Source organism: Ailuropoda melanoleuca, chromosome 7 (assembly GCF_002007445.2).
Source record: "Ailuropoda melanoleuca isolate Jingjing chromosome 7, ASM200744v2, whole genome shotgun sequence".
In the NCBI taxonomy this organism is placed as follows: Eukaryota; Metazoa; Chordata; class Mammalia; order Carnivora; family Ursidae; genus Ailuropoda; species Ailuropoda melanoleuca.
Genome location: NC_048224.1, coordinates 72,722,271 through 72,749,456, shown reverse-complemented (window position 1 = coordinate 72,749,456; position 27,186 = coordinate 72,722,271). Strand labels below are relative to the sequence as shown.

The following is a 27,186-nucleotide window of genomic DNA, read 5'->3' as shown; positions in this document are numbered from 1 at the left end:
ATTATTTTTAATTAACTAGTCACGTGTGGCTAGGGGGTGCACAGTCAACGAGGGTCCTATTAGAGATAATTATCTTTTGGCAACGTCAAATCAGTAAATCTTCGTAATACAACATTTGCCTGAGGGCTAAGTAAGGCAGATACAATGTCAGGAGCTGTGAAACATCTTCTAAAATTACAATATTCAGTTAAAGTAACTTCACCGTACTTCCAATTAAGGAAATTTCACAGTGGGGCATCGGCGACAGCTAAGGGGCAAACCCTGGGCGGCTGGCGGGGCGCGAAGTTGGGAAGTGGAGTTCCAGGGAAAGGGCGGGGCTCGAGTTTGCTTAGCCAAGAGGCCGAACCTTCAGCCCTTTCTCTCCGTGGGTGCGAGACCGGCAAGACTGTCGGGGGCAGGAGGCCGCGGCTTCCACCCAGGCAATGGGGGGGGGCGTTTCCCCTTCGCCTCACACCGCGGGAGACAGACCCGTCCGTCTCCACCCAGCCAACACTAACCGCCTCCGGAGGTGCAGCTCTTTCTGGCCGGGGATTCCTGACAAAAACCGCGCCGGCACTTCGATCAGAAAGCTGACACGCAGGATCCTTTCTGCGGCGATCCACGGCTGGGACTACACCCAAAGCGCCGAGCCCCAGCCGCTCCGCCTCCGCGGACCTTATTTCAGACTCTCGCGCCAAAAGCCCGCTCTCCCGACAAGTCATGCGGTGACGCCGTGACGTAATACGCAGCGTCTCCGTGACGTAATACGCAGCGTGCGTGCCACCCGGAAGTCAGGGTCTGGGCGGTTAGTTGGCGACTCTGTGTGGCGAAAGCCAGCTCCTTGTTCGACTGCTGGACAGTCGGCCTGAAACCGCGTGAGGAGGGAGCTGGGGTGCTTGTTCTCTTCTCCCTGAGCCTTCAGAGTGCGAGGCGGGGGTGCCGGGGGTGACCGCGCACTGTTATACTCCCTGGCTCCTCCCCCTTCTCTCTGCTCCACCTCACGTTTGGGTGGCCCGCGGGGCGACAGGGACTGGGGTCTTTGAAAGACCTTTGTTCTGCCCTTACAGCAGGCGGTCCCCCAAAGTGGTCCGTGGTTGTGGCTGACTGCCTTCCCTGCTGCGTGCTGTCTGCAGAGTGGAAAGGAGATTTGAAGCCAGAGGACTTTAGTTCTAGTCCGCGTGTTGCTCTTAGGTAGCAGGTTTTCTAGCCCTCTAAGCCTGTTTGCCCCCTTGAAAAATTGTGAAACCACTTTAACCTCCTGCAGTGTTAGGTACTACCCTCTGCTGGCTTCCGTAGCATCCTTTACATTCTTGGGGTGCTAATCACCTCATTTTGTGCTTGTCTCCAAGTCGCCCTGGGACAAGGGAATTTGTTTTCATTCACAGGGCCTGTGACATGCGTAACACGAAGCTTAATTTAGGTTTGTTGTATGAGCTAGAAAGCTTTGAACTGGTGTGGAGTGAGAGCTGCTCGTAGACCTTGCTGCTTCCAGAAAGCTCTTCAGCAGTAAACAGTGAACCTTGGATTAGAGAAAGGGTGGTCTCTATGGTTACATAGGCGTCATTTTAGTTTGATCATACTCTAGCTTTGGCAGGAAGCCTTAGCAATACAGATACTAAAGCTTGTGATAGTTACCACTTACTGAATACTTAGGAGTTATTCTGTTTTGTGCTTTATAGGTAATACCACTTTAAATCTAACAATCCTATAAATTAGTGTTGTCAGACGGGGAAACCAAATCACCTGGCTAGGTAACTTGCCTGATAACAAGGCCCAGGTTTCAAGTCCCTTTGCTTTCAGATACTTAACCCGTGATTAAATTTCTATTTACCCTCTAAATCAAAATAATTTGCTTTTTTCACGTTTTTGGGAGAGGGATCCTCACTAGGAGTGAATTAATGAGAACTGTCGGCATGCCGTACAACCCTCTGAAATACATTTTCTCACACTATATACAACCCTCCCCCCATAACGTCATGCTCCTTGCTTCTGCGGTTCTAGGGTCTTTACATTCATTAGCTCTGCCGTAGTATACTTACTTCCTTATACTCTTCTAGTTTGTTGCTCAAATAACTTACTACTTGCGTTTGATTTACTATATGCTTTAAAACAGGATCTCTAAAATAGTTACTGTGGGATACACGAGTGACTTGCTAATGAAAGCATATGTGCGAGTAAGAAGTCAGAAATGAAAAACAGCTTTGGAAACGATCCAGGAACAGTGAATTGAAGTGATAGGGAAGAGCAATTTGGTATCAGGTGGAAATTAGACCTCTGTCGGTAGGCCGATCTCCTGCCCTCCTTTAATTAGGGTAATAGGAAGCAGCTCCCATCAGGATCTGAAATAAAGGGAGAAGCTTGGAGTGAACCTACACAACTTGATGGGGGAAAAAGAAGGGGTGGATGAAGGTGGAAGGCAAAACGAGACAAACAAACGCCCCAGGGATATTGTGCTGCACCTGGGCACCGGGTGCGCAGATGGAGCGCTTTGTCCGTGTTCCCTATGGCTTGTACCAGGGCTATGGGAATACAATGCCTTTGGGCCATCCAGGACTCTCTGAACACAAACAGCCCGACTGGAGGCGAAACACTGGTCCCCCCACTTTCCTGGCCAGGCCTGGGTTGCTGGTGCCTGCAAATGCCTCCGACTACTGCATGGACCCTTACAAGAGGGCGCAGCTTAAGGCAGTTCTCTCCCAGATGAACCCCAGCTTGAGCCTGCGGCTTTCCAAGGCCAACACCAGGGAGGTGGGCGTGCAGGTGAGTCCGCGAGTGGACAAGTCTGTGCAGTGCTCTCTGGGGCCTCGCACCTTGTGCAGCCGCTCCCCTTGGGGGAGCACGGGCCACAAGGCACCCCTGTCAGCCTGGGGAGTCTATTCGCCAGTGATAGGCCGTAGGGGCTTGATTCAGCTGCAGAGGGAGGAGGAAGACCAGGAGAGGAAGGCACTTTTGGGTCCTGCTGAGGCCAGCCAGCAGCAGCAGTCACCACCAACGCCAAGGTTGGAAGAGGATAAACAGGAGGAACTTCACCAGCACGATGGGTTGGAGGAGGAAGATGCCTCAAGTCCTCGGGAAAGGAAGAGCAAGCAGGCACAGGGAGTTGGCGGAGCAGATCTGCTCAGGAAACCCAATTTCCAGGTGAACTTTCTCCTCCCTGTCCTCAGTCCTCAGCTAGCCTCATGCTTGCTTTCCTCTTTTCCATTTCTGGGGCAACAGAGCAAAATCTTTTTTTGCTTTCTCTTCTGAAAACATGATTTACATGGCCTATTGATTTTGTGACTTTTTGATATTTTCGGGTGCCAACTTTAAGCATGTGAAAAGTCTGGCAGCCACTGCTGTTGGGAATGAGGAGATAAAATGGGGTTTCCAGTCTGTCAAATATATGATCAGATTTTCATTCAGGGGAGATTGTGCTGGTGGCATTGTTGAAAGAACATTAGAAAAGTATGAGAGATGGGAACAATGAGAATCCCAGAGTAATCCTTGAAAGATGAGATGCTAAATTAGCGTGGTAGATTTGAGAATAGCTATGAATGAGGTTAAGGAGGCTTTTTGTTTTTTTATATGAAGCCACGAGGAAAGAGGATCTGACTTTCCCCCCCAAGATTGTAAAAGACTTTTCCCCCTTATCTGCAGCTTTTGGAACCAAAGTATGGCTATTTTCATTGTAAAGATTGTAAGACCAGATGGGAGAGTGCTTATGTGTGGTGCATTTCTGGAACTAATAAGGTAAGTAAAAATGAATGAGATGTGGGAGGAGGATGGGGCAGACACAGATGTTAAATAGAGGGGGAGTGTTTCCTGAGGGAGCATGACCATAACGCTGTCTCATTCATTTGGCATCCTTAGTGCCAGGCACTTAATAGATACTTAGGTAATGTTTTGAACTGAACTGATTTGGACTGTCCACATGAACTCCTGAGGCTCTTAAACCTGGGTTACATTTGGTTTGGTAGTTCTGTTGAACCAAATTTCAGGTTATTTAGTTGAACTCTTCTCCTTGTGTGTGGTGGAACTGTATATACTTATTTCTTAGTTGGTGTATATTGAACCTGTTTGGGCCTTAGCTCCTGGAAATTTCCATGGTCTGTCCACAAGGTGGGGCAATAAGAGAAATAATTTATTGGAGAGACTTTAGGCTCAGCAGTTTCCCCCCTTATTTGAATTAGTTGTCAACATATTAAGATTGGAAAAGATTTCACAATCTGCATTTTCAGATTTTCCTGATTAGACTCTGGTCACTATAGACTCTCATTTCAGTGCGAAGACACTGGGCTGGGGCTCAGCAGTTTCTAGCTCCTTTCACTGGGCATGCACACTTCATTTTGCAATAGTCTACATCTGGTCTATTTCATTAACTTCAGCAAGCAGTTGAGTTTGAGTCCCCTGTGCTTTCTACAATTTAGATACTGCTTTTCTGGCTAATGGTCAATAGAAGGAGAGGGCAAGGAGGCGTGCTAAGACCTGAGTGAAAGCTTGACTTTTCATACTAGCCATTGACTAGACCCTGGAGATTTTTAAACTATACTAAAATTACTTTCCTCTTTTGCCAGAAGAAAAACAATAGGGTTTAATTAAAACACTCCAAGATGCGAGGTTACAAAGAACAAGACCTAGAACTCATTCTTAAGAAATTTATTCTCCTAGGAGTGACACAGGTAAAATGCAATTTGGTGGTAGACACAGTGGACCCAGTGGCATGGTGGTGGTGCAGAAATAACACAGGAGGGGGATGATTACCATGTCGGAGGGAAGGCATCATGATGTCCATGCAGGATTTCAGAGGATAAATAGGAGGAGTTCATCAAGTATGGCAGGGAGAAAATGTGCACAAGAAAATGCACAGAGTTGAGAATATGTATGGGTGGGTAACTACAAATAATTTGAAGTTCAGGTGGGGAAATAATGAGAAAATGAAAAAGTGGAGGCTCATAGACTAGGACAGAAGGAGAAGGTCAAGGGTTCAGCCCACACCATGAATAAAATTATAATAGCTACTTCCCATTGAAGATTTTTACTGTGGTACTTTGTGTACATTATTGGGTGGTTGTCAGAATTATAGAAAATAAGTGGTAGTATCTTGATTTTACAGGTAAGGAAACTGAGGTTCAAAGAGTGAGGAAAAGTGACCGATAGCACCAAAAGAGCTTAAGACCTCAGAGTAGAGGTTGGGCAGAAGCAAGGCACAAAGTGGGGGGTTGGATTACTTAAACTAAGAACTCAGAGCCTAAGGTACATATGATCTTGTATAAAAAAAGACTTATTTCTCTTTAGGTTTATTTCAAGCAACTATGTTGCAAATGCCAAAAGAGTTTTAACCCTTATCGAGTAGAAGCAATCCAATGTCAGGTAAGCATTTAGAGCACTTTCATTATTTCTATAATGTTGCCATTCTTAAGTAGAAGCTTCTGTGGCAAAATGTTGGGGTTGGATAGAATTGGATATTTGCGGGGTGCCTGGGTGGCTCAGTCGTTAAGCATCTGCCTTTAGCTCAGGAAGTGATCCTGGGATCAAGCCCTGCATCAGCCTCCCTGCTGGAAGCCTGCTTCCTCTCCCACTCCCCCTGCTTGTGTTTCCTCTCTCGCTGGCTGTCTCTATCTCTGTCGAGTAAATAAATAAAATCTTAAAAAAAAAAAAAAAAGAATTGGATATTTGCATAGGAGTGTTAAGTTTCCTATACCTTGAATTTTTATAATATTTTAGATAAATTAGATTTTGGGGGGATGTAGGAAGGGGTGAAAGATTGACTCTTTTAAGTTGCTTTATACAGTGTGTTTATGTATGGGCTATGTGTATTGTTTCTCAAACAGCCTGTGTGTAGTTTGGATGTAGCAACTTTTTTTAAGTTATTTTCATTCCAGTTAGTTAACATACAGTGTTATATTAGTTTCAGGTGCACAATGTAGTGTTTCAACAACTCCATATGGATGTTGTAACTTAATAGGTAACCTGTATTAAGCATTTACTTTGTATGAAACTTTGGGCTAAGTGCTTTACGTGCCTTGTCTCCTGTAATCTAAACTTTGAGGTAGGTGTTATCCCCATTACAGACCAGAAAGCTAAAGTTCAATAAGAAAATAACTTGCTCAAGTTTAGACAAATAGTAAATATTAGAACTATGATCAGATTTTATGGTGCTTCCAGTGTCCAGGAAGTCACAGAATAGATGAGATCTTATCTAAAACAGCTTGCAGGAGACGTCTTTTTAAAATTTTCAGGGAATTGTGACATAGTTGGATTTTGTAATCAAGAGTTTTTAAAAATCTAAATCCTTCATTTAGTTAAAAATATTTTTTGTACTACTTCAAAATATTCAAAAAAACTAGTGGTTTACAAATGATTTACCTTTAGGTTTTCTAGTCTGACATTCTCAGTCTGTTTATCTTTAATATAATTATAAATGGGGTTTAAATATATTTTTATTGTCTTATACTCATTTTTCTTGTGTTCAATTGAATTGACTTTTTAATTAAAAAAATGATTCCCATCTCTACTATCTTGGTAGTTATTCATTGTTTATTGTTCTTCTGGTGGTTACTTTAGACATTACAACATGATTCTTTGACCTATGAAAGTCTACATAAACTGTGAATGTTACCTCTCCTTGACAATGCAGTGAACTTAGGACGCTCTAACTCCTTATCACCTCATCCTAATTTATGTACTGCTGTTGTATATTTTAACTTTAAACTTCACAAGATGTTATTTTATATAGTCATTCATGTAGCTTTAACTACGTATATTTCCTTTCTGCTGTTTTTAGGTCCTATTTGTATCTTGGGCCACTTTCCTTTTACCTGAAGAATACATTTTAATATTTTTAAAAATTTTATTTTATTTTATTTTATTTTTTTATTTTATTCTAGAGAGAAAGAGAGAGAGAGTAGTTGGAAGGGCAGAGGGAGAGCATCTTCAAGCAGACACCCTGTCAAGCACAGAGCCCAACATGGGGCTCGATCTCAAGACCCTGAGATCATGACCTGAGCCAAAACCAAGAGTCAGACACTTAACCCAGGTGCCCTGTGTTTTAATACTTACTGTAGTGCAGGTCTGAAGGTGGCACATTGTTTTGGATTTTAAAGGGTTATTTTGCTGGGTATAGAATTTTTAGGTTGGCAGTAGTTTTCTTTCTGCACATTAAGAGTCTGACCTTCATTGTTTTTGTGAAGTTGGCTATTAATATTTTTGCAGCTCTTTTGAAGTAATATGTCTTGCTCTTGGTGTCCTTCTTAAATCTACTTGCTTTTAAGATATTTCTCTCTACTTTGGTTTTCAGTAATTTTACAATTATATGCCCAGTTGTGGTTTCTTTGTGTTTACCCTACTTGGGATTCATAGCATTTCTTGAATCTGTAGCTTGAAGATTTTTATCTCTCTTGGAAAGTTATCCGCCATTATCTTTTAAAATATTACTTTTGCCTCCATTCTCTCTTTCTTCTGGTTACTCATATCTTTCACCATCTCCCTTATGCCTTTTATGCTCTTTTCTATATTTCTTTTGTCTTTCCCTGCTTTAGTTTTCTTATCATCTACTAAACTGTCCTTCATTTCTGTAATTCTTAGCTATTTCCAACCTGCTATTAAATCCATCTGTTGAATTGATTTCAGTTATTCTGTTTTTCAGTGCTACAATTTTTATGTGTTGAAAAAAACAACTTCCACTTCTCAGCTGTAAATATCAGTTTGGTTTCTTTGAATGTATTAAGCATAATTATCTTAAAATCTGTATTAGGTGACTCCATTAACTTAATGCCCTATGGTTCTCTTGCTATCCTCTTCATTTTCTGTGGTTCTGTCTCCTCATATACTTCCTATGGTTATTTTTGATGGAGTGCTGCGTATTGAATATGAAGAATTATAGTGATAATTTGAGGCCTATGTTAGTTAACTTCCTCCACAAGAGATTTCTTTGCTTCTGGTGGGAAGATTAGGGACACCAACAGTTTAGATTGCTATTTTCTAATCAGGGTTGAGTTGTTTTGAAGCTGGGCTTCAGCATCTGTGAAACCTGGGTCAATTCTTGGTTCATCTTTTTTCTTAGGTTGCAGCCTTTCAGTGTCCCAACACAAAACCCGAACTGTTTACCAGGTATCTTCCATTTGGGCATGTTTAAAATTATCCCTTAGCTTCATCAACTTGTCAAACTTACTTTTAGCTTCCCATTGTCTTTCACCTCTTCTGGAATTGGGAGACTTTTAGAGGGGAAATAGTCCCAAATATCAGGCTAACCTCCATTTCTGGGTTTCTTTCTCTAATGCTTTGATAATTCTCCAGTGCCTTCAAATTGTTCTTTTAGAAAGTTATTTTTCTTTAGCTCAGCTTTTCTAGTTATCCTAAGAAGCTTGGTCAAAACTACCTAGTCCACCATTGCCAAAAACAGAAACCTACCTTTAGAGTACATACTGATTTTTATTTTTTTATTGAGGGTTTTCTTCCACAATAAGAGTATTGTGAGGATTAAATGAATTTATATAAAGTGCATACAATAAGCACCATGTATTAGCTATTAGAATTTTCTTACAAGGATGCATGCTTGTCACTGGAAGAGTGATATAAACATAGTACAGCATTTCATAAATCATATTTAAGACTTTCGTTTGCAAAATGAAAATGCCTGTTTCCACAATTTATAATATAAAACTTATTCTTTTTAGCTGTGGTCATATGCAGAAAATAGAGCAGTGATGATCAGTTTTAAAGATTAGCAGGTTTGGGATGGTGGACAAGGGCAATATACCAGTCTCCATAGGGTGTGATTTTTATTTGTCAGAAGACAGAATGGGATAATGGTTAAGAATATGCTATAGTAAAGATTAGGCATGTCTGGAGAGAAAAGAGAATTAACTCCTGTAGAACCCTTCCCCTAGTTGTGCCAACCAAAAGCATTTCCAGACATTGCCAGATGTCCCCTGGTTGGTAAAATACAGCTGGTTGAGAATCACTGCTCTAGCATTTTCAAATATTCCAGCGTAGGTAATCAAATCACTTAATACTCACTCACTGCCCCTCAGCCCCACCTGGCTACAGATATAAAAACCCATTAATGAAGACACTCTATAAACTCTTAAAATCTTTCTCTCACATTAGGTCTTCTTGGTTGGCTTAGCAGCATTCTCTTAAATATCATCTTTGCTCTTCATCTTGAAAAATGCATGGCATTTAACAGGATATGTGTGGCTTTGTACAACTTGGTCCTGGACTTCTTATAGGATTCAAAGGAAGATGAAGATATGAGGGATACGGGTGGTGGGGAGAAGTATTTTGATTTGAGGATTACATTCGAAACACTGATTTAATTATTTAGTGTCCAAACTGTTCCTTGTTTTCTAAAGACCTGTTCAAAGTCTCGTTGTTCCTGTCCTCAAAAGAAAAGACACGTTGATCTAAGGAGGCCTCATCGACAGGAACTCTGTGGTCGCTGCAAAGACAAGAAATTCTCCTGTGGCAATACTTACAGCTTTAAATTCATCATGTGACAGGCAGTATGAATTGTACAGGACACCCAACGCTCCTTGTAACTTACTGTACTGTTCCTTTTTTGCAACTTAGCTTTGAGCTGATATTGGAAAATGGATTAGGCTTTTGTACTTTTTGTAGGTTGTATAACAATTGTACAATGTGAGTAGAATAAAATAAATGCATGTAAAATAGACCGTGAAGATACATTAATTGTGATCACGGGGTTAAAACCTCCATATGGTGCTGGGAAATAGGAGATACTGTCCCTTATATAAAGGGAAAAATGAAGAGGAACAATAGTCATTTGACACACTTTTATCAGCTGCGTGTTCTAAAGCACTGGGAACATAGAGATGATCAGGGGGCAAGGTCCTTGTCTTCAATAATTATAGCAAATGCTTAAATAGCACTTATTATGTGCTGGGGATTGCAACTCTTCACAGCAGCCATATTAAGTAGAAACTACTATACCGTTTCTTAACAGATGAGGAGAGGGAGCCACAGAGAGATCATAGCATAGAGCCAGAATTTGAACCCATGTGGCCTTGAACTTGCTCCATGGCTTGAACTACTACATTTCCTTTTTTTTTTTTTTTTTCTCTCAGATTCAGATGTGGTAAGTGCTGTGAAGGAAACAGAGTGCTATCATAGAGTGAATTTTTAGATAGTGTGGTTAGGGTAAGGGAGCAGAATTGAGACCTGCAGGATGGAGGGGGCTGGCAGAAAAGGAGATGGTTTTGATCCAAGGGAACAGCAAGGGCAAAGGCTCTGAGTGGGTGGGCCACATCCTTGGCATGTCCCAGGAATAGGGGCCTCTGAAGCTAATGTGGGACAGAGGCTGGAGAGGACAGGGCTCAGGTCACAAAAGGTTCTTTTGGCCATGGTCAGGCATGTGGCAGCTCATAAGGGAGTTTCAGTTAAGACTGTGACGTCAGATTCTTTAAAAAAAAAAAAAAACAAAACACCAAAACTCCCTCTGTTGGGGGAAGACCAGAATGCACAAGCAAAATGATGGCTCAGACAAGGGTGATGGCCGTGGAGATGGGGAGAAGTACATCAATTCAAGATAATGTTGCAATGATACAGGATTGGAAGTGGATGATGCAGAAATAAATGACTTTTAGATTTCTACTTTGAGCTAGGGGGCAGAAGGAATTGAGAGGTATAAGATTTAGGAGCATATTCTGGAGTCAGATTACCTAACTTCAAATCCTGGGTGTGGTAGATCTACGTTTGTGGGCAAATTACATATATATATCTTAAAGCTATTGCAGGTTTAGTTCTAGACCGCCGCAATAAAGTGAGTATCTCAGTAAAGTCAGTCAAATGAATTTTTTGGTTTTCAGTACATATAAAAGTTATGTTTACATATACTGTAATCTATACTATGGTCTATTAGTATGCAATAGCATTATTACTAAAAAATGTACATAATTCAAAAATACTTTATTGCTAAAAAATGCTAAACAACCTGAGCTCTCAGCAAGTTGTAATTTTTGCTGGAGGAAGGTCTTGGCTTGATGTAGATGGCTGCTGACTGATCAGGGTGGTGCTTGCCAACTGACTGATTAGGGTGACTCGGGTGGCTGTGGCAATTTCTTATTTCTTAAGACAGCAGTGAAGTTTTCCTCATCCATTGACTCTTCCTTTTATGAATGATTTCTCTGCAACATGTGATGCTGTTTCATAGCATTTTACCCACAGCAGAACTTCTTTCAAAATTGGGGTCAACCTCTGAAACTGTACAGCTGTTTTATCAACTAAGTTGATGCAATATTCTAAATTCTTTACTGTCATTTCAACAATCTTCATGGCATCTTCACCAGGCATAGATTCCATTGCAAGAAACCACTTTCATTGCTCATCCATAAGAAGCAACTCCTCATCTGTTCAAGTTTTATCATGGGATTGTAGCAATTCAGTCACATCTTCAGGCTCCAGTTTGAATTCTAGTTCTCTTATTATTTCCACCACATCTGCAGTTACTTCCTCTGTTGAAGTCTCAAACTCCCTCAAAGTTATCCATGAGGGTTGAAACCAACTTCTTCCAAACTGTTGGTTTTGTCCCGTGGATCATAAATGCTCTTTTTCATTGTTAATTTTAAAGATTGTTTTTACTTAGCATGGGGGGAGGAGTAGAAGGAGCAGGACAAGCAGATTCTGTGATGAGTGTGGAGCTGGGATGTGGGGCTTGATCCCATGACCTTGAGATGATGACCTGAGCCAAAATCAAGAGTTGGATGCTTACACTGAGCCACCCAGGCGCCCTGTGAATTACAAATGTTCTTAATGGCACCTAGAATGGTGAATCTTTTTCAGAAATTTTTCAGTTTACTTTGCCTAGATCCATCAGAGGAATCACAGTCTGTGACAGCTATAGCAGTTGGAAGTGTATTTCTTAAATAATAAGACTTGAATGTCTTTTTCATGACACATCTCCAAAGGCAAGAGAAACAAAAAATGAACTTATGGGACTTCATCAAGATANATGAACTTATGGGACTTCATCAAGATAAAAAGCTTCTGCACAGCCAAGGAAACAGTCAAAAAAACTAAGAGGCAGCCCACGGAATGGGAGAAGATGTTTTCAAATGACGCTACAGATAACAGACTGGTATCCAAGATCTACAAAGAACTTCTCAAACTCAATACACAAGAAACAAACGAATCATAAAATGGGCAGAAGATATGAACAGACACTTTTCCAATGATGACATACAAATGGCTAGCAGACACATGAAAAAAATGTTCAAAATCATTAGCCATCAGGGAAATTCAAATCAAAACCACACTAAGATACCACCTTACGCCAGTTAGAATGGCAAAAATTGACAAGGCAGGAAACAACAATTGTTGGAGAGGATGTGGAGAAAGGGGATCCCTCCTACCTTGTTGGTGGGAATGCAAGTTGGTACAGCCACTCTGGAAAACAGTGTGGAGGTCCCTTAAAAAGTTAAAAATTGAACTACCCTATGACCCAGCCATTGCACTACTGGGTGTTTACCCCAAAGATACAGACGTAGTAAAGAGAAGGGCCATATGCACCCCAATGTTCATAGCTGCATTGTCCACAATAGCCAAATCATGGAAGGAGCCGAGATGCCCTTCAACAGATGACTGGATTAAGAAGCTGTGGTCCATATATACAATGGAATATTACTCAGCTATCAGAAAGAACGAATTCTCAACATTTGCTGCAACATGGACGGCACTGGAGGAGATAATGCTAAGTGAAATAAGTCAAGCAGAGAAAGACAATTATCATATGATTTCTCTCATCTATGGAACATAAGAACTAGGANAGAGACTATGGATTGAGGGCTTCAGAGGGGAGGGAGGTGGGGGAATGGGATAGGCTGGTGATGGGTAGTAAGGAGGGCACGTATTGCATGGTGCACTGGGTGTTATATGCAAGTAATGAATCATGGAACTTTGAAAAAAATAAAATAATTTGATGGAAAAAAAAAACTAAGAAATAACCCAAAAAAATAAGACTTGAATGTCAAAATTATTCCTTGATCTATGTGCTGTATAATGGATTATGTGTTAACAGGCATGAAGAGAACACTAATCTCATTGTATGTCTCCATCAGAGTTCTTGGGTGACCAGGTACATTGTCAGGGAGCAGTAATTTTTTTTATAATAATTTTTTGTTATGTTAGTCACCATACACTATATCCTTAGTTTTGATGTAGTGTTCCATGATTCATTATTTGCATATAACACCGAGTAGTGAGCAGTAATATTTTGAAAGGAATCTTTTTCTGAGCAGTAGGTCTCAATAGTGGGCTTGAAATATTCAGTAAAACATGTTGTAAACAAATGTGCTGTCATCCAGGCTTTGTTCTATTTATAGAGCATGGACAGTAGGTTTAGCATAATTCTTAAGGGCCCTAGAATTTTCAGAATGATAAATGAGCATTGTTTTCAATTTAGTCACCAGTTGCATTTGTCCCTAACAAGAGCAGCTTTGAATTCAGGCCTTGGCTTCTCCTCCTTGCTGTGAAAGTCCTTGATGGCATCTTCTTCCAATAGAAGGCTGTTTTGTCTACACTGAAAATCTATTGTTGAGTGTAGTCACATTCATGAATTATCTTAGGCAGATCTTCTGGGTAACTTGCTGCAGCTTCTACACCAGTGCTTNGTTTTCAATTTAGTCACCAGTTGCATTTGTCCCTAACAAGAGCAGCTTTGAATCCAGGCCTTGGCTTCTCCTCCTTGCTGTGAAAGTCCTTGATGGCATCTTCTTCCAATAGAAGGCTGTTTTGTCTACACTGAAAATCTATTGTTGAGTGTAGTCACATTCATGAATTATCTTAGGCAGATCTTCTGGGTAACTTGCTGCAGCTTCTACACCAGTGCTTACAGCTTCACCTTGCACTTTTATGTTATGGAGCTGGCTTCTTCCCTCAAACCTTATGAACCCACCTCTGCTGGTTTTGAACTTGTGTAGCTTCCTCACCTCTCACTGCTTTCCTAGAATTACAGAGACTTAGGGCCTTGCTCTGGATTAGGCTTTAGCTTAAGGGAACACTGAGGCTGGCTTGATCTTCCTCTATCCAGACCACTCAAACTTTCTCCATATCAGCAATAAGACTATTTTACTTGCTTATCATTTGTGTGTTCACTGGAGCAGTACTTTTAATTTCCTTCAAGAACCTTTCCCTTGCACTCACAACTTGGCCACCTGTTTGGCACGTGAGACCTAGCTTTTGGCCCATCTCAGCTTTTGACATGCCTTCCTCACTAAGCCTAATCATTTCTAGCCTTGACTTAAAGTGAGAAATGTGCAACTCTTCCTTTCACTTGAACATTGAGGGGCCATTGTAGGGTCATTCATTGGCCTACTTTCAGTATTGCTGTGTCTTGGGCAAAAGGGAGGCCTAAGGAGAGGGAGAGGAGAATAGCTGGTTGGTGGTACAGTCAGAACACACACAACATTTACTGATTTTTTCATCTTATATGGGCTCAGTTTGAGGCACCCCAAAACAATTAAAGTAGTAACATGAAAGATCACTGATCACAGATCATCATAACAAATATAATAATGAAAAAGGTAGAAATATTTTAAGAACCACCAAAATGTGACATAGACACAAAGTGAGTAAATTCTATTGGAAAAAATGGTAACAATAGACTTGCTTGACATAGAGTTGCCACAAACCTTCAAAGGGCAGTAAAATGAAGCACAATAAAACAAAATATGCTTCTACTCAACTCTCCATCTCTCACTCTTCTGTAAAATGGGGACAATCCTAGTACCGGTCTCTTGCTGGTGGTGTGAGGACTAAAGGAGCTGATATGTGTTATGCGCTGAAGGTCATACCTGTAGCATTGTGAAGGCTCAGTAAACAGCTGTTCTTACTTTGGTGGAGCTATGTAGTGAGATGGGGGAGGGTTTCTATTTCAACATATTAGGTTTGAAATATTTGAGACATCCAAATAGACATGTCATGTAGGCTCTTGAGTATATGAATTTGGAATTTAAGAGGGGTGTCAGAGCTGTGTGAGAGAGATTTGGAAATAAAAAAATATATAGTTTTTAACGACTTGGGTCTGGATGGGACTATCAAGGAGGAAAGTGCAGCACAGGGCTCTGGGGACACACCAACATGTAGAGCAATGATTCTAAAACTTTCATGTCCCAGGAGTTATCTGGTGATCATGTTAATTGCAGAGTCTGATCCAGTAGGTTCGGGGTCTGAGTCTGCAAATCTAACAAACTCCCAGATGCTATTAATGCTGCTGGTCTTCTGGATCACACTTTGACTAGCAAGAGGTTAGAGGTTAGGTCAAATAGGAGATCAAGAGGGAGAGGGAGAGGATGGTGTCATGAAAGCAAAGCTAAAACAGTATTGCAAGGTCGACTGAGTCGGTTTCTGTGGTGAGTGAGAAAGATGCAGATAGACACGTCTGTTGGGATGGCGACACGAAGGTTACTGATGATCTTGAAAAGTTTTTGGTGGAATGGTGGGGATGGAAGCCAGAGTGAAGAAAGTCAAGACAGTGAATAGAGATAATACTTTCTAGAAGTTTTGTTGTTAAAAAGCAGAGAAATTAGCGGTAGCCAGAAGGACATTTGGGGGAAAAGTGAGGTATAGAGTAAGTCTGTATATTACTGGAAATAATTCAGTAGAGAGAAAGAAAAATCAGAGAGAAATTAATGGTACAGCTGGTAGAGGACATGCCAACAGGAGCAAAGCCCTTGAAAAGGGAGAAAAGATGAGCACAAGTGGAAAACAATAATATTTTCTTTATTGTAAAAGGATGGAACACCTAGGACATGGGGCTAAAAATAAGTTTATGGATTTGGGGGTGAAGATGAGACCCTCTGTGTTATGTACTCAATGCACTCTGAAGCAAAGTCATTAGCTGAGGCAGATAGGAAGGGAAAGGGGTGGGAAGCTGAGGAGGAAAAGCAAGGAATGAAGTAAAGTACTGGGAATTTGATATTATCAGGAATGCATAATTGTATTATAGGATTTTCTGATAGGATTGGGAGCTTATTTTGAGAGTTGGTGCTGTTTGAACTATGCTTTGTTGCAGTTGTGTTCTAGTAATGTCACACGTAGGGGATTCTGGTGCAGGCATGGGAAGTGTAGATCTTAGTTTTAACTAGTTGAGTAAGACAGGTGTAAGATATTTGAGAATGTCAGTAAGGGAATGATTATAGTCCCTGGAATTTAAATTTATTTAGCAGAGGAGTGAAGGTAGGGGATGGGTAGTGGGAAAAGTAGTGAGATCTACAGGTTGTTATTTATGATGGGAGAATTATGAGAGTGGGTGGGAGCAAGAGTAAAAGGGTGCTGGAAAGATTCCCTAGTGAGATGCTGAAGAGTGAGGTGCTGCAGCTGGTACACTTACTGCTGCTAATAGGGTTTTGATATAGCCATGAAATCGGGTGGTCAAGGTGGAGTAGAGGGGTGAAGACCCCTGGAGGTCAGAATGCAAAAACCAAGAGGAGAAGATTTTGTGTGGTCATGCATGAGGATGTTGTAATCCCTGAAAACAGTTTCAGAGGCTGGGGTGAAGAAGGAGGCAATGAGCAATAAGCTATAGACTAGTCAATGAGGAAAGAGGTGTGAGCAGGAGGGTTTTAGATAAGTGGTTCTCAACCACAGCTGCCACTTAAAGTCATAAGAAGAACTTTATAAATTCTAAGGCAGGTTCCTCCCCTCAGCATTTGATTTAAGGAATCTGGGGTAGGGCCTGTGCTTCTGAATCTTTTAGGAGTTTTCTTAATGGTTCTCATGTACACTGAAGGTTCACAACCACTCCTCTGGGTGATGGTGATGGGCTTGAGGAAGGATAGCTAGTACAGCTGGGTGGCATGAATTTCCATCTCCGGACTCTTTGAAATAGAAATGAGAAAAGGGTTGGAAACAGAGGGAAGCAAGGAGTTTTCTGAACCCCATGGCTCAGGAACTTCTAGAAGTTGGTGGCAGGTGGCTAAAGTTCTTGGAACCTGAATTAGCACACAGTGTTAGAGCAGAAAATTGCTGTTAAAATCAGTGTCTGAGCTGGCGGCGATGGTGACAGAGAAGGAGGCATCTTCTGGGAAACTGATCTGTACATGGACTGCAGTGAATTTGAGCTGCTCACTTCTGGTGACCTCAAATAAAAAGTCACAAAATAATGACAGATTTGGGGTTGAATCACTCCACAAACAGCCCACATCAAAAAACCATTGGTGGTGTGCTGTTGAAGAGCACTTTGCAGGAGAATAAATTTCTTCGAATTAAATGTTTTCCCAAATGGGTAGTTATTAAATTGCTTATTTGGTAGACCCTGCTTTGGATTTGACCGAGGGAATCTTCATTTTTGTCATGCACCCCTGGTGATTCTTAGGTTTGAGAATCACTAAGGCAATGTTTCAATCTTGGCAACAGATTTCAACCCTTAAATAGCCCTGAAATTTGAGTACACTTCAGTCCAATTACATCAGTCTCCAGAGCAGTGGAGCCTGGGTATTGGTGTTTCAAGTTTCCCACATGATGTAATGTGCAATTAGGTTTCAAATTCATTGTTCTTACACTCGGATTCTTACAAGGGAGACAGGCGAGAATTCTCATTTTTCTTCAGGGGCTTTAAAATACCATCTATATATCTTTGGTCCGGACTTCTCAACAACAGACTCGCATATCCACCCATTTGCTCACCATCTGGTCTTGGATGTGTAATTAGGTATTTCATAGTTAGCATGTCTGAAAATTAAATCTTGATTTCCACCTCTTAAACATGTACTTCTTTATCTCTGTAAAGGGCAATTCCATTCTCCTACTGGTTTGGGCCAAACTTTGGAGTCTCTCATGTTTCATGTGTTATCATCAAATCATGTTAGCTCTACTTCTGGAATATTTCCAGAATATACCAATTTGTAATCACTTCCATTGCAGCTACCCCAGCTCAAGCCTTCATTACCTATTGATTGCACTATTGTAACAGCCTTCTAGCTGGTCTTTTTTTTTTTTTTTTTTTAAGGNCTTAGTTTTAACTAGTTGAGTAAGACAGGTGTAAGATATTTGAGAATGTCAGTAAGGGAATGATTATAGTCCCTGGAATTTAAATTTATTTAGCAGAGGAGTGAAGGTAGGGGATGGGTAGTGGGAAAAGTAGTGAGATCTACAGGTTGTTATTTATGATGGGAGAATTATGAGAGTGGGTGGGAGCAAGAGTAAAAGGGTGCTGGAAAGATTCCCTAGTGAGATGCTGAAGAGTGAGGTGCTGCAGCTGGTACACTTACTGCTGCTAATAGGGTTTTGATATAGCCATGAAATCGGGTGGTCAAGGTGGAGTAGAGGGGTGAAGACCCCTGGAGGTCAGAATGCAAAAACCAAGAGGAGAAGATTTTGTGTGGTCATGCATGAGGATGTTGTAATCCCTGAAAACAGTTTCAGAGGCTGGGGTGAAGAAGGAGGCAATGAGCAATAAGCTATAGACTAGTCAATGAGGAAAGAGGTGTGAGCAGGAGGGTTTTAGATAAGTGGTTCTCAACCACAGCTGCCACTTAAAGTCATAAGAAGAACTTTATAAATTCTAAGGCAGGTTCCTCCCCTCAGCGTTTGATTTAAGGAATCTGGGGTAGGGCCTGTGCTTCTGAATCTTTTAGGAGTTTTCTTAATGGTTCTCATGTACACTGAAGGTTCACAACCACTCCTCTGGGTGATGGTGATGGGCTTGAGGAAGGATAGCTAGTACAGCTGGGTGGCATGAATTTCCATCTCCGGACTCTTTGAAATAGAAATGAGAAAAGGGTTGGAAACAGAGGGAAGCAAGGAGTTTTCTGAACCCCATGGCTCAGGAACTTCTAGAAGTTGGTGGCAGGTGGCTAAAGTTCTTGGAACCTGAATTAGCACACAGTGTTAGAGCAGAAAATTGCTGTTAAAATCAGTGTCTGAGCTGGCGGCGATGGTGACAGAGAAGGAAGCATCTTCTGGGAAACTGATCTGTACATGGACTGCAGTGAATTTGAGCTGCTCACTTCTGGTGACCTCAAATAAAAAGTCACAAAATAATGACAGATTTGGGGTTGAATCACTCCACAAACAGCCCACATCAAAAAACCATTGGTGGTGTGCTGTTGAAGAGCACTTTGCAGGAGAATAAATTTCTTCGAATTAAATGTTTTCCCAAATGGGTAGTTATTAAATTGCTTATTTGGTAGACCCTGCTTTGGATTTGACCGAGGGAATCTTCATTTTTGTCATGCACCCCTGGTGATTCTTAGGTTTGAGAATCACTAAGGCAATGTTTCAATCTTGGCAACAGATTTCAACCCTTAAATAGCCCTGAAATTTGAGTACACTTCAGTCCAATTACATCAGTCTCCAGAGCAGTGGAGCCTGGGTATTGGTGTTTCAAGTTTCCCACATGATGTAATGTGCAATTAGGTTTCAAATTCATTGTTCTTACACTCGGATTCTTACAAGGGAGACAGGCGAGAATTCTCATTTTTCTTCAGGGGCTTTAAAATACCATCTATATATCTTTGGTCCGGACTTCTCAACAACAGACTCGCATATCCACCCATTTGCTCACCATCTGGTCTTGGATGTGTAATTAGGTATTTCATAGTTAGCATGTCTGAAAATTAAATCTTGATTTCCACCTCTTAAACATGTACTTCTTTATCTCTGTAAAGGGCAATTCCATTCTCCTACTGGTTTGGGCCAAACTTTGGAGTCTCTCATGTTTCATGTGTTATCATCAAATCATGTTAGCTCTACTTCTGGAATATTTCCAGAATATACCAATTTGTAATCACTTCCATTGCAGCTACCCCAGCTCAAGCCTTCATTACCTATTGATTGCACTATTGTAACAGCCTTCTAGCTGGTCTTTTTTTTTTTTTTTTTTTAAGGATTTCTTTATTTGAGGGGGAGAGGGAGAAGGAATATCAAGCCGACTCCCTGCTGAGCATGGAACCTGATGCNTCTTTATCTCTGTAAATGGCAATTCCATTCTCCTACTGGTTTGGGCCAAACTTTGGAGTCTCTCATGTTTCATGTGTTATCATCAAATCATGTTAGCTCTACTTCTGGAATATTTCCAGAATATACCAATTTGTAATCACTTCCATTGCAGCTACCCCAGCTCAAGCCTTCATTACCTATTGATTGCACTATTGTAACAGCCTTCTAGCTGGTCTTTTTTTTTTTTTTTTTTTTAAGGATTTCTTTATTTGAGGGGGAGAGGGAGAAGGAATATCAAGCCGACTCCCTGCTGAGCATGGAACCTGATGCAGGGCTCGAACTCACAACCCTGAGATCACCACCTGAGCCAAAACCTACAGTCATATGCCACCCAGGTGCCCCTAGTTGGTCCTTCCTCAAGCCTAGCTGGTCCTTCTTCTCCTGCCCTTCTGTGTCTATTCTACACACAGCAGCCAGAGCGATCCTTTTTAAAAAATTTGCTTTTATTGTGAAATATATACGACATGAAATTTACCATTTCTAAATGCACAATTCAGCAGCATTAAGTACATTCACAATGTTGTAAAACCATCACCACTGCCTATTTCCAGAACTTTTTCATCATTCAAACAGAATGATCTTTTTACAACAAAAGCACGTCATTGCTCTGCCCCCAAACATCCAGTGACTTTCTGCTTCACTCAGTAAAGGACCAAGTCCTTCCTGACTCATAACCCTTTTGTTGTTCTCTCTGACCACTCTCCTCTTCATTCATTTCACTCTGGTCTCTGGCTTCCTTGGTATCNTTTCCTGGCTATCCCTTCAACAACAGGATCATGCTCTTGCTTCAGGATCTTTGCATTTGTTTTTGCCTTTGCTGGAATGCTCTTTCTCCCAGAAACTCATAGTGTGTCCTCACTTCATTGAGACCTCTGCTCAGATCTCACCTTATTAGAAAGGATTCTGTGACCCCTTCTGAAGTAGCACCACACCCCACTTACTCTCTGTCCTTGTTTTGTTCATCGCATTCAGCACCAATTGACATAGACAAGTATATCTTCCCTCACTAAAATAGAAGCTCCTTGAATAGAGAGATGTCATCTGTTTTGATAACTGTAGTATCCCCTGAAATAGTGCCTGGCTCACAGTGGGCACACAGTAAGTACTGATTGTAGGAGAAAGCTCGGCTCATGATAGGTATTCAAATGTTAATAATCCTAAGTAAGTGTATCAAAATCTTAAAACACTCACAGCTTTATGGAGATATAATTAACATAGTATAAAGTTCACCTGTGGACACTAACGTTTACTTCAGGCAGGTATTTGGAAGCAGGTATAAGCTATTGATGCAAGCAGCAGGAGGTCCCTGCATTTCTATGCGTCTACAATTCACTAGAAAGATCGGTGTTGGGATTGGAACCAGAAGCACCTTAAGACCTGCTTCTGTGCATGTTTGTGTGTGTGTGTGTGTGTGTCTGTGTTGCTAATGGTTATAAGCATCTTTATTCACAGCTGCACTAACACATTTTCTTAGTGTTCTCACTTAGCAGGAATAAGACTTGCATGTATCTCTAAAATGTATGGTGTTCTTTCTAAAACACTCTGTTTGGAGACCATAATTTTAAACAGCTTAAGTCCAAGTTATGGTGCACCTATCTAAATTGCTTTTTTTTTATGCCAGTGGATAAAATGTGTAAAATGTTTCTGTGCCAGAAAGCACTGAGATATGTGGAAGCATTTCTCTTATCATGCAGACATCTGTTAGATATCTACCCTCTCTTTTCGGTGGCTATCTCTACCCCTCATCTCCTTCCCATTCCTCTGTGTCCCTGGGGAGGTGAAAATTAATGCTTCAGTAACAGAGGGACAACACAATACCCAAGGAGACTTGACCGTAGGTCTGTAATTATTACTGGGCTCAGCTGGGGTGGGGCTGTAGCTTTAAGGGGCCTTTCTCTTACAGAGTTTTCCTCACCTACACTCAGAGAAGAGGAAGTGAAGAAGTAGAGGAAAAGTAGAAAATTTAGCAAATCTCTGTTGTTTTATAAAATTAAGAAGAAAAACTACCACCATTACATTTTATGACTGTAGATTACAACGTACTATTGAAATCCCCCCTTTATTTGTTTAAATTTTAATTCCAGTGTAAACATACAGTGTTATGTTCTTTTAAGATGTACAATATAGTGATTCAACAATTCCATAGGTTACTCAGTGATCATCAAGATAACTGTATTCTTAATCCCCTTCACTTCATCCATTTCCCCATCCATCTCCCCTCTGGTTTGTTCTCTATAGGTAAGAGTCTGTTTTTTGGTTTGTCTCCCCCCCCCCTTTCTTTTCATTTGTTCATTTGTTTTGTTTCTTAAATTCCACACATGCGTGAAATTATATGGTTTTTGTCTTGCTCTGACTGGCTTATTTCGCTTAGCATTGTAGTCTCTAGATCCATCCGCATCATTGCACATGGCAAGATTTCATTCTTTTTATGGCTAAATAATATTCCATTGTTTATATATACCACTTCTTCATTCATTCATCAGTCTATAGACATTTGGGCTGCCTCTGTAGTTTGGCTGTTGTAGATAATGCTGCTATAAACATTGGGGTGCATGTATCCCTTTCAGTTAGTGTTGTTGTATTTTTTGGGTAGATATCCAGTAGTGCAATTGCTGGATCCTAGGGTAGTTCTATTTTTAACTTTTTGAGGATCTTCCGTACTGTTTTCCAGAGTGGCTGCACCAGTTTGCATTCCCACCAATAGTGCAAGAGTGTTCCTTTTTCTCTACATCCTAACCAATACTTGCTGTTTCTTGTGTTTTAGATTTTACCTATTCTGGCAGGTGTGAGGTGATTATCTCATTGTAGTTTTGATTTGCATTTGCCTGATGATTAGTGATGTTGAGCATCTTTCCATGTGTCTGTTGTCTATCTGTATGTCTTTTTTGGAAAAATGTCTATTCATGTCCTCTGTTCATTTATTAATTGGAGTATTTCTTTTTTGGGTGTTGTATCAATTCTTTGTGCAATTTTGATACTAACCTTTTATTGGATATATCATTTGTAAATATCTTCTCCCATTCAAGGCTGCCTTTTAGTTTTGTTGATTGTTTCCTTCACTGTGCAGAAGCTTTTAATTTTGATGTAGTCCCTAGAGTTTATTTTTGTTTTTGTTTCCCTTGCCTCAGGAGACATATCTAGAAAGAAGTTACTGTGGCTGTTACAAGTTACTGCTTGTGTTCTCTAGGATTTTGATGGTTTCATGTTTCATATTTAGTTCTTTAATCCATTTTGAGTTTATATTTATGTTTGGTGTAAGAAAAGTGGTCCAGTTTCAGTCTTTCGCATGTTGCTGTCCAGTTTTCCCATTGGATATTCTTTCCTCCTTGTTGAAGATTAATTGACCATATAGTTGTATGCTCATTTTTGGGTTTTCTTTTTTTTTTAATGATTTTTTTATTATATTATGTTAATCACCATACAGTACATCCCCAGATTCCGATGTAAAGTTCGATGCTTCATTAGTTGCGTATAACACCCAGTGCACCATGCAATACGTGCCCTCCTTACTACCCATCACCAGNATTAACTTAACCAGAGACGTAAAGGACCTATATCCTAGAAACTATAGATCACTTTTGAAAGATATTGAGGAAGACATAAAAAGATGGAAAAATATTCCATGCTCATGGATTGGAAGAATTAACATAGTTAAAATGTCCATACTACCCAGAGCAATCTACACTTTCAATGCTATCCCGATCAAAATACCGAGGACATTTTTCAAAGAACTGGAACAAATAGTCCTTAAATTTGTATGGAACCAGAAAAGGCCCCGAATCTCCAAGGAACTGTTGAAAAGGAAAAACAAAGCTGGGGGCATCACAATGCCGGATTTCGAGCTGTACTACAAAGCTGTGATCACAAAGACAGCATGGTACTGGCACAAAAACAGACACATCGACCAATGGAACAGAATAGAGAACCCAGAAATGGACCCTCGGCTCTTTGGGCAACTAATCTTTGATAAAGCAGGAAAAAACATCCGGTGGAAAAAAGACAGTCTCTTCAATAAATGGTGCTGGGAAAATTGGACAGCTACATGCAAAAGAATGAAACTTGACCACTCTCTCACACCATACACAAAAATAAACTCCAAATGGATGAAAGACCTCAATGTGAGACAGGAATCCATCAAAATTCTAGAGGAGAACATAGGCAACAACTTCTATGACATCGGCCAGAGCAACCTTTTTCACGACACATCTCCAAAGGCAAGAGAAATAAAAGATAAAATGAACTTATGGGACTTTATCAGGATAAAGAGCTTCTGCACAGCCAAGGAAACAGTCAAAAAAACTAAGAGACAGCCCACGGAATGGGAGAATATATTTGCAAAGGACACCACAGATAAAGGACTGGTATCCAAGATCTACAAAGAACTTCTCAAACTCAATACACGAGAAACAAATAAACAAATCATAAAATGGGCAGAAGATATGAACAGACACTTTTCCAATGAAGACATACAAATGGCTAACAGACACATGAAAAAATGTTCAAAATCATTAGCCATCAGGGAAATTCAAATCAAAACCACACTGAGATACCACCTTACGCCAGTTAGAATGGCAAAGATAGACAAGGCAAGAAACAACAATTGTTGGAGAGGATGTGGAGAAAGGGGATCCCTCCTACATTGTTGGTGGGAATGCAAGTTGGTACAGCCACTCTGGAAAACAGTGTGGAGGTCCCTTAAAAAGTTAAAAATTGAACTACCCTATGACCCAGCCATTGCACTACTGGGTGTTTACCCCAAAGATACAGACGTAGTAAAGAGAAGGGCCATATGCACCCCAATGTTCATAGCTGCATTGTCCACAATAGCCAAATCATGGAAGGAGCCGAGATGCCCTTCAACAGATGACTGGATTAAGAAGCTGTGGTCCATATATACAATGGAATATTACTCAGCTATCAGAAAGAACGAATTCTCAACATTTGCTGCAACATGGACGGCACTGGAGGAGATAATGCTAAGTGAAATAAAAAAAATAAAATAATTTGATGGAAAAAAAAAACTAAGAAATAACCCAAAAAAATAAGACTTGAATGTCAAAATTATTCCTTGATCTATGTGCTGTATAATGGATTATGTGTTAACAGGCATGAAGAGAACACTAATCTCATTGTATGTCTCCATCAGAGTTCTTGGGTGACCAGGTACATTGTCAGGGAGCAGTAATTTTTTTTATAATAATTTTTTGTTATGTTAGTCACCATACACTATATCCTTAGTTTTGATGTAGTGTTCCATGATTCATTATTTGCATATAACACCGAGTAGTGAGCAGTAATATTTTGAAAGGAATCTTTTTCTGAGCAGTAGGTCTCAAGAGTGGGCTTGAAATATTCAGTAAAACATGTTGTAAACAAATGTGCTGTCATCCAGGCTTTGTTCTATTTATAGAGCATGGACAGTAGGTTTAGCATAATTCTTAAGGGCCCTAGAATTTTCAGAATGATAAATGAGCATTGTTTTCAATTTAGTCACCAGTTGCATTTGTCCCTAACAAGAGCAGCTTTGAATCCAGGCCTTGGCTTCTCCTCCTTGCTGTGAAAGTCCTTGATGGCATCTTCTTCCAATAGAAGGCTGTTTTGTCTACACTGAAAATCTATTGTTGAGTGTAGTCACATTCATGAATTATCTTAGGCAGATCTTCTGGGTAACTTGCTGCAGCTTCTACACCAGTGCTTACAGCTTCACCTTGCACTTTTATGTTATGGAGCTGGCTTCTTCCCTCAAACCTTATGAACCCACCTCTGCTGGTTTTGAACTTGTGTAGCTTCCTCACCTCTCACTGCTTTCCTAGAATTACAGAGACTTAGGGCCTTGCTCTGGATTAGGCTTTAGCTTAAGGGAACACTGAGGCTGGCTTGATCTTCCTCTATCCAGACCACTCAAACTTTCTCCATATCAGCAATAAGACTATTTTACTTGCTTATCATTTGTGTGTTCACTGGAGCAGTACTTTTAATTTCCTTCAAGAACCTTTCCCTTGCACTCACAACTTGGCCACCTGTTTGGCACGTGAGACCTAGCTTTTGGCCCATCTCAGCTTTTGACATGCCTTCCTCACTAAGCCTAATCATTTCTAGCCTTGACTTAAAGTGAGAAATGTGCAACTCTTCCTTTCACTTGAACATTGAGGGGCCATTGTAGGGTCATTCATTGGCCTACTTTCAGTATTGCTGTGTCTTGGGCAAAAGGGAGGCCTAAGGAGAGGGAGAGGAGAATAGCTGGTTGGTGGTACAGTCAGAACACACACAACATTTACTGATTTTTTCATCTTATATGGGCTCAGTTTGAGGCACCCCAAAACAATTAAAGTAGTAACATGAAAGATCACTGATCACAGATCATCATAACAAATATAATAATGAAAAAGGTAGAAATATTTTAAGAACCACCAAAATGTGACATAGACACAAAGTGAGTAAATTCTATTGGAAAAAATGGTAACAATAGACTTGCTTGACATAGAGTTGCCACAAACCTTCAAAGGGCAGTAAAATGAAGCACAATAAAACAAAATATGCTTCTACTCAACTCTCCATCTCTCACTCTTCTGTAAAATGGGGACAATCCTAGTACCGGTCTCTTGCTGGTGGTGTGAGGACTAAAGGAGCTGATATGTGTTATGCGCTGAAGGTCATACCTGTAGCATTGTGAAGGCTCAGTAAACAGCTGTTCTTACTTTGGTGGAGCTATGTAGTGAGATGGGGGAGGGTTTCTATTTCAACATATTAGGTTTGAAATATTTGAGACATCCAAATAGACATGTCATGTAGGCTCTTGAGTATATGAATTTGGAATTTAAGAGGGGTGTCAGAGCTGTGTGAGAGAGATTTGGAAATAAAAAAATATATAGTTTTTAACGACTTGGGTCTGGATGGGACTATCAAGGAGGAAAGTGCAGCACAGGGCTCTGGGGACACACCAACATGTAGAGCAATGATTCTAAAACTTTCATGTCCCAGGAGTTATCTGGTGATCATGTTAATTGCAGAGTCTGATCCAGTAGGTTCGGGGTCTGAGTCTGCAAATCTAACAAACTCCCAGATGCTATTAATGCTGCTGGTCTTCTGGATCACACTTTGACTAGCAAGAGGTTAGAGGTTAGGTCAAATAGGAGATCAAGAGGGAGAGGGAGAGGATGGTGTCATGAAAGCAAAGCTAAAACAGTATTGCAAGGTCGACTGAGTCGGTTTCTGTGGTGAGTGAGAAAGATGCAGATAGACACGTCTGTTGGGATGGCGACACGAAGGTTACTG

The 27,186-nt window shown here is 40.7% G+C and overlaps 2 protein-coding genes across 7 annotated transcripts in view; one reads left to right on the top strand and one right to left on the bottom strand.

Annotated features, from left to right (window-relative positions):
- Positions 1-692, bottom strand: part of BRCA2 (BRCA2 DNA repair associated) — a 62,352-nt gene extending 61,660 nt beyond the window's left edge. Inside the window, exon 1 of one of the 2 annotated variants that reach the window (XR_004626692.1) lies at positions 498-692. The gene's annotated coding sequence lies outside the window, so the exon portion shown is untranslated. The remainder of the gene's footprint in view (positions 1-497) is intronic. The other variant, XM_002918223.4, reaches the window with a different exon arrangement.
- Positions 693-740: 48 nt separating this feature from the next.
- Positions 741-27,186, top strand: part of ZAR1L (zygote arrest 1 like) — a 48,458-nt gene continuing 22,012 nt past the window's right edge. The window contains exons 1-5 of one of the 5 annotated variants that reach the window (XM_034665047.1): positions 741-2,739; positions 2,890-3,117; positions 3,616-3,708; positions 5,254-5,328; positions 9,312-9,631. In XM_034665047.1, the coding sequence (XP_034520938.1) occupies positions 2,383-2,739; positions 2,890-3,117; positions 3,616-3,708; positions 5,254-5,328; positions 9,312-9,455 (897 nt within the window). In that variant the 5' untranslated portion in view covers positions 741-2,382 and the 3' untranslated portion in view covers positions 9,456-9,631. Of the gene's footprint in view, positions 3,118-3,615; positions 3,709-5,253; positions 5,329-6,845; positions 6,902-8,020; positions 8,068-9,311; positions 9,632-27,186 lie in introns of those variants that run through there. The other 4 variants (XM_034665045.1, XM_002918224.4, XM_019798581.2 and 1 more) reach the window with 4 other exon arrangements.